Raw genomic sequence first — 8,359 nt, forward strand, 5'->3', positions numbered from 1 at the left:
TCCTTCTCTTCTGCGTCCATGACCGTGCACAAGATGCACATATCATTTGATCAGAACTAGTAGTATGTAGTGTTCTTACACTATAACAAGTTACACCGAATCACACACATTTCCCGTACTTGAAGCCACTAAAAAAATCTCCCTGTAATGTGAAACGAGAACCACATAATTTTGTAGGTGCCACCTTTGCGTACAACAAAAATGCAAATAAAATCACAGATAAGGCAAAAGATAAGGCCGAGACTCTAATAACCATAGGATGGATACTCCAATCAAATCCAATGATCACAAATGAATATCATGGATAAACCAATTAAACCTTAAAAGAAACCCATTCTGAATCACAAAAAATATAACCCCATCAATTCATTAGCATTCTTCTTCACTCATCCCTCCCATTCATACCACAATACTACCTAGCCAACGTTAGCCTTAACCATCACCATGGCCGCAACCACCGCAGCTGCAACCTCATCCTTTCTAGGAACACATTTGCAGAATGTGCATTCCAACGGAGGCAAAATCACTGCCCGTTTTGGATTCGGAAAGAAAAAAGCAGCACCAAAAAAGGTATCTAAATCAGTAGTTCCCGATCGTCCACTTTGGTTTCCTGGTGCAAAAGCACCCGAATACTTAGACGGATCGTTAGTCGGCGACTACGGGTTCGATCCTTTTGGTCTAGGAAAGCCAGCTGAATACTTGCAATTTGATTTGGATGGTTTGGATCAAAATTTAGCAAAGAACTTTGCTGGTGAGGTTATTGGAACTAGAACTGAAGACTCTGACGTGAAATCAACTCCATTCCAACCATATGCTGAAGTCTTTGGATTACAAAGATTCCGTGAATGTGAACTCATTCATGGTAGATGGGCTATGCTTGCTACACTCGGTGCTCTCGCTGTTGAATCACTCACTGGTGTCACATGGCAAGACGCTGGAAAGGTATGCTTAAAATTTCAAATTTCTTGATAGTAAAAAAACCATTTCATGCTATTATGTAACAGGAAACAACTTTATTTCGTACTACTGCTCATGTTTTTGCATTTCGATGAAAATCTCGTATTTTAATCAAGTGTAGATCTTACTCTCTTACAATGTGAGATTGTAGGTTTTCATCTTGCTGTTTAAGCAACAGATATGTAGTAGCCTAACCTTAACTGGACTAATCTTTAGCTCGTGGTTGTGTCCGGCTACAGTCAAGATAAAATTAGAACTAAAATACATTTCTTGCGGTAAATTAAGATGTAAATAAATTTTCAACTTAGATCGATTTTTTACTTCGGTAGAAATGATCCATTGTCTGGTAGATGTGCATCCGTAGGAACTAAAATACCTGATAACCAAGTAACCAACCATATTCAAGCAGCCTCTTGGAGCTGCTGAACGATGAAAGTGTCTGTATAAGTTTGCTTCATAAAAGCGTCACCATATCTTCTTCTTTTCTTTTCTTTTTTCCTAATTGCTTTGGCTATTGTGCAGGTAGAATTGATTGATGGGTCTTCATACTTGGGGCTTCCACTTCCATTCACCATCACCTCGTTGATATGGATCGAAGTTCTTGTTATTGGATACATCGAATTCCAGAGGAACGCCGAGCTCGAGCCTGAGAAGAGATTGTACCCTGGTGGCAGTTACTTCGATCCCCTCGGCTTAGCAGCTGACCCTGAGGCAAAGGAAAGACTTCAATTAGCCGAGATCAAGCACGCTCGTCTAGCCATGGTTGGCTTCTTGGGTTTTGCTGTTCAAGCCGCAGCTACCGGCAAAGGTCCACTTAACAACTGGGCTACCCATTTGAGCGACCCACTTCACACAACCATCATTGACACTTTCTCCTCATCTTAAATTTGAGTTTCTTCTGTTCCTCAATGTTTGCACATTAGACTTTCATCTTATGCACCTCTGTCATGTAAAGATTCTAATATATTTGGAAATCATTAGGCTTCAATTCCATTGCCTAAGTATATATTTGTATTTCTTGATTAATTTATTTAGTGATATCCCAAATCCAATCAACGGAAGACTTGTTTGATTAGGATAAAGTGATCATTTATTTTTTTTAACTCGGAAAGGGTAATGAATTATAAAAATCAGCTCATCACTACGGTGGTAAAGAGCTGAGAAGAAAATACAAAAAGAGGCTCAATTATAGTAGAGCCATTGCAAAAGAAAGGAATGAAAATCCCAAATCACAAGCTACAAGATAGAAAATGAAACTAATGCATGACCGCCTTCCGGTTATACAAAACAAAATGTAGTGAAACTCCCTGAAAAAAATTTGTTCTCAAGCACCAGTTGTAGATGAACATCTTTACACCGTTGATGATCGCCTCCAAAGTGTTATATCTTCCATTGAAAAATCTTCCATTGCGCTCAATCCAAACTCCCCACCAGACTGCAAACAGATTATATCCCGGATATCGCTTTTGACATTGTTTGTTTTCCCCTTTTTTCTTCTCCATTCCCATATTCTATCTAATAGTTTGTTGAAAACCCCATTGTAAACCATAAGAATCCATGAAAAATAACCAAATATCTCTTATGACTTCACAATGCAAAAACATATGATGATTTGACTCAGCTGCTTTTTTGCACAGTAAACATCCATTCACCATAAATGAATTCCTATAAGAGTCTTGTGTTGGAGTTGCATTGTAACATAGAGTCCAAACAAAAAAGAAAAAAAAAGTTGTGGAATTTTTGGATTCCACAGTGATTTGTATAGAAACTGCAGCAAAAAATGACTTCATAGCTTTATAGCAGTCTGCAACAGAAAAGCCATGTCTTCCATGCTACCAAACTCTCTGATCTGTTTCTCCATTACCATAGTTATATGTAAAAATAAGATTTGTAAGATGTGTTACATCAGCAATTTCCTCCTCCTTTAGATGTCTACAAAAAGCTAAATCCAATTCCTATCTCCATTGTTGATTTCACACAGATCAGCCACAGTAGCATCCTGCATTCTACTGATTTTATACAAAGCTGAAAATAGAGTCTTCAAAGATTGTCCATTTAGCCAGTTGTCCTTCCAAAATAGAATCATGTCTCCGGAGTTAACTTGTAATGTGGTATTTTGCTTCATTTCATCAGTGCATTTAAGAATACCAGCCCATAAGCTTTTTCCTGTAGCTTTAGGAAAAAAATAGAAGTAGGGTTAGGAAAGAAATCACTAGTATTTCCACTAAACTTGTAATTTACAATTCTTCTCCATAAAGCTTCCTCCTCATTTCCATATTTACATATCATTTTGCATGCAAAACCCTATTCATTAATCTTAGCTTCTTGATACCTACTCATCCTTCTTCTTTCGGCAGATTTATCTTCTTCCAACCTACCCAACCCTTCTTAGGTTTATTATTCAAAGTACACCAAATAAATTTTCTTATTATTCTCTCCATTTGCTTCTCAACAGAAGCATGCAGCTGAAAAAGTGACAAATAATAAATAGGAAGGCTGCACAAAACATTCTGGATTAGCATTAACCTACCTCCCTTTGATAAATACTTCATTTGCCAGACACTCAACTTCTTTTGAAACTTTTGAAGAATCACACGAAACCCCAACTGACTTAGAATTACTCGCTAAAGGGATGCCCAGATACTTCATTGGAAAACAAGCCATAGAACAACCAAAAATAATTGCACTTTCAGCTACATTCTCTGCGTTTCCCACTGCCACCACTGCACTCTTCTTGAAGTTAAATTTGAGACCATAGATCATCTCAAAAGCTAACAACATATTTTTCAAATTCATAACTTGTTCAGCATCATCATCTAAAAACATTATAAGATCATCTGTAAACTGCAGGTGATTGATCTCAAGTGCGTCAGAACCAACCTTGAACGCGGACAATAAATTCAAAGTAGATGCCTTCTTGATCAGAACAGATAACACTTCAACCATCACAATAAAAAAAAATGGAGACATTGGGTTTCCAATCTTAATACATTTGGAGCTTCTAAAAAGAGAGGATGCAGACCCATTTATAACCATTACAAATCTTGTACTTGATAAGCACTATCTAATCCAGTTCCTCCAAGTAACACCAAACCCAAACCTTGTATAGTCAAGACAACTCCAACTAACACTATCAAATGCTTCTTCTAAATTCACCTTCAAAATCAAACCAGGTTTGCCTTCTCTTTCTCTTGAATCTGTAAGCTCTAATGCAATTAAAATTTCATCTGTTATTTGCCTACTCTCTACAAATGCACCTTGAAACTCTAAAATTATGGAAGGAATTACTAATTTTAGCCTATCTTCCAAGAACTTTGATATTATTTTATACACACCTCCTTATCAAACTAATTTTCCTAAAGTTACACATAGAAGTGCTCCCTCACACTTAGGTATAAGAATAATATTTGTGCGATTCAGCCTCCAATCAATATTTCCAGTTTGTTCTAACTCCTGCATAACAGCCATTAACTCTGGCTTAATAATATCCCATACAGCTTTGAAAAACTTCATTGTATAACCATCAGGTCCAGGTGACTTGTTTCTCCCAAAACCCCAAATCACTTTCTTCACTTCTTCCTTCTCAATTGGTTTCTCCATCCCAATGCTTTGTTCCATATTAATTTTGGGTAATTCAAGACCATCAAAAGTAGGTCTGCCATATAATTTTCTAGTAAACCTTCTTCATAAAATCTTCTTGCTTCCTCATTGATTATGTCCTTGTCATGACTCATAACACCATCCATAATTAAAAAATTTATTGAATTTACCTTATGATTGTAAGAGGCATTTTTATGGAAGAACCTTGAATTCCTTTCTCCATCTTCCATTCAAAGTCCTTTAGATCTTGAAAAACCATTTCCTTGTTAAGTTCATAGAGGCTTGATTATGCTTTATTTTTGTTAACTCCCTAGCTGCAAAATCCCCCTCATTGAAAGAACCAACCTCTTCCAAAGAATCATAAACATCAATCAGAGTCTCCAACTTGTCCACTTAATTTGGGTTCGCATCAGGGTACTTCCTCCTATAATCACTAGTAAAACACGCAAGCGCGATGAGTCTGCCTTTCTATTTCAAGACCTGTAATGCAGGTTTCGTGAACTACTTTTAACATTTCTCCTATCGAAGCCATGGATACATTTAAATCAACACCACCAATTGTTTCGTGATTCCCAACAGAATCATATTCAACAAAACATTTCCAATACATTCCCACAATCAAACTATAAGCAGTCATTCTCAAACCTGAATTTGATAATATCTAATACTAAGCTCATAAGAAATAAAAATATATAGACACGACTTGTCCCTCTTTATTTTAGGGCCTTAACATCTCACCCATTTTTTTCTCCATCGTAACCACTTACTCAATCTCATCTCACTTAATTAGAAAGCAAGTTAAGTCTTAGTTCGAGCAGTTTGGTCTACATTACTTCCTCAACCTATTATTTCTTTCAATTATGCACATTTTATGTCTTCGTGGCTATCTTCTTGGCAGCATTTAAATCGATTCAGTCAACTTCTGAATCCTCTACTAATGTTCACATTCTATGAACATCGTTACCCCTCAAGCATTTTTACAAATCGTTGGAGTTCAATAAAATAATTTTAACTAACGATGCTACATGAATCGTCTACTAATGTTCATCAAAACCACGGAAGAAAATCACAATATGATTACATCTGGAGCGATTTCATCAAAAAATTGGATTGAATTCAAGCATGTTTATATACCTGGTGATTTGTGTAAGATCGAATCAGCTTCAAAATCACAGCGTTGTTCTTCCTTGACAAATTTACCTGATTTAATTTCTGACAGTGATTGACATAATATATTTGGGAAACTTGAGAAGAACATTCTGAATACGCTAGAATTAGGGATGTGCAATGTGATTGGTGGGTTTTATATACAGATAGGTTCGGGAAGAATACATAGATTTTGAGATAAGAAGATTTGATGTTGGTAATGAAATTAGGGAATCGTTCTCCAAGCTCAAATCAGCTTCAAAATTACAGTATTTTTCTTCGTGTGACAATACAAATTTGGGGTGAAAAAATTGGTTCTTCGGTGGAAAATTTTGAGTTGAATTCTATAATCAGTTTGAAAATAATTTTAGAAGCATCAGCTTGATGTGCTGAGTTCTTCGTTTTTATGTTCGATGTCTTTTGAAGAGAAGAAACAGCCAGATATAAAATGCCCCTCGACTGGTTGAAATTAACGAAAAATTGAAGAAAACGAAGGCAGAATAGAAAAAACACGGAGGGGTAGCATTGTCATTTAACTATGAACGGTTGAAAAATACCTCTTTTCTTTATATTCATTAATTAATAAGATTAATAGTATGCCAACTAAGGCTGCACATACTCCGGTGCGGACCGGTTCTCTTATGGAACCGGTGTCTGTACTTGGTGTTGACCGGTACCTCTTTTTGAGTACCGGTACCTGTACTTGTACCTGGTGTTGTACCTGTAACGCCGGTACCGGTCCGGTACAAGACCGGTACCGGTTTTTTTACCCGGAAAATGTTACAAATTAATACTAAGTATAAGTTATACAACATTTCCATATGATCAATGTATCCAAAATAAGTTCAGGTTGCATACATACTTAAGCTCAACATTTCCATAACTTCAAAACAACAATCCAAAATAAGTTCAGTTTGCTAAAGAGCAAAAAACAACATTTCCACAACCATAAGTCTGTCTACGGCAAGTCGACAAGAAATGAAATGTGATCATTGCAAACGAAAATGGATGGTTGCAAAGCCTGCACTTGCAATTTCCAATCCTAGCTTGCATTCATTTCCATAAATAAACTTCAAGCTTTTAGGAATGGTAACACAGTAAGAGTGTAAGACTAGTTCCCAATAAGAAAAATGAGAAAAATGGGAAGCAAGTTAGAAAATTTACAAGTAGCATGGTTCATATCACTACCAATAGGTCCAATACATAACACAGTAAGAGACTAAGAGTGTAAGACTAGTTCCCAAGTACCAACTAACATTAACATTCTTATAATAGAACTATCCCTGTGTAAAATCTAACACAATTTCTAAAACACCACTGACCACTCTCAAATTACACTATACTCTTATAATAGAACTATCCCTGTGTACCAACTAACATTAACATTCAGAAATTACACTATACGCTCCTTCTCAGCATCAGTGTACTAATCTAGTTCTTAACACACCACTGACCACTCTCAAATCCACCCAAGATTCTTTACCCTTTTATAAAATTTTCTTGATATTTCAAATTCTATAAACCCAGTTACCCAGAATACAAGCATTAACCTAACACAATTGAGAAATTTTTATCAAATAAATGACATCCCATAAGAATTTAAGCATAAAAGAGCAATTTTTATCAAATAACAACTACAATTGCAACTCACCGTATTTATAGCCATAAAAGAGCAATCTTTATCTTCCATGTAATTCTAAGTTCTAACCCAACACACACAGCAGTGTCAATTTATGGAACTGAACATTTAACTTTGATTGAAATAAGATCAAATCATAGAGGAAGAATAGAAAGAACGATATACCTTCACTTCTTCACGCCACTGAACATACAGATCAAATCACAATTCTGTAAACAAGTAAAAACCCTAAATCAATCTAAAATCAAACCCTAAATCAATATACAATCAAACAATTCGAACAATACTGACCTGATAGAGATGGTGGTGATACACTGATAGTGATTTTCAATCTAAATGATTCAAACCCTAAGAGAAGATCAAAAAAATCGAGCATGCAGCCTGCCGCCTTCGCTGAGAAAGTGAGAAAAAGAAAAGAAGAAGAAAAAATGAAGAATGCTGAATGCTTCTTCTGTTTTCTTTTTCTCGACATATTATGTCTTGGACGGCTAGGATTAAAACTCTATACAGATCTTGACGGCTAATAATAACCGGTACATATGGTCCGGTTCAAGTCCGGTTCTCTCTAAGAACCGGTGTCTGTACCGGTCTAGACCGGTTCTCAAATTTCAAAACCGGTGTCTGTCCCGGTAAAGCCGGTTCCGGTCCGGTACCGATCCGGTATCACCGGTTCTACTCCGGTCCAGGTCGTTTAGACCGGTTCTTGTGCAGCCCTAATGCCAACTAAAGAGATTGTTTAGTATCGTTTTTAAATTTTTCACAGGTAACTGGAGTTAATAACATAGGTTTTGTGGGTATACCTCTTGTAAACCCTCACGAGACTATAACTCGTCCACTAGGAACACCTAGGGGTTCAAAGGCTTGTTATACATGCTAAGTGTGACTGTATCCTCAATGAAATGGAGTTCTACGTTTTAGTTTTGTTTGATTTTCTCGAGGACTAGCAAAGTCTAAGTGTGGGGGAATTTGGTAGGTGTTTAAAACACCTTAATATTTATCTATTGTTTATGCTTTCTT

The 8,359-nt window shown here is 36.5% G+C and overlaps 1 protein-coding gene across 1 annotated transcript; it reads left to right on the forward strand.

The window, feature by feature from the left end:
- Positions 1-345: 345 nt before the first annotated feature.
- LOC113338268 (chlorophyll a-b binding protein CP29.2, chloroplastic-like) lies at positions 346-2,013 on the forward strand. Its single transcript, XM_026583720.1, has 2 exons — positions 346-942; positions 1,480-2,013. Exons 1-2 carry the CDS (start codon positions 445-447, stop codon positions 1,840-1,842), a joined length of 861 nt encoding a protein of 286 aa, XP_026439505.1. The 5' UTR covers positions 346-444; the 3' UTR covers positions 1,843-2,013.
- Positions 2,014-8,359: the final 6,346 nt, after the last annotated feature.

The sequence above is a fragment of the Papaver somniferum genome, unplaced genomic scaffold (assembly GCF_003573695.1).
Source record: "Papaver somniferum cultivar HN1 unplaced genomic scaffold, ASM357369v1 unplaced-scaffold_19, whole genome shotgun sequence".
Lineage (NCBI taxonomy): Eukaryota > Viridiplantae > Streptophyta > Magnoliopsida > Ranunculales > Papaveraceae > Papaver > Papaver somniferum.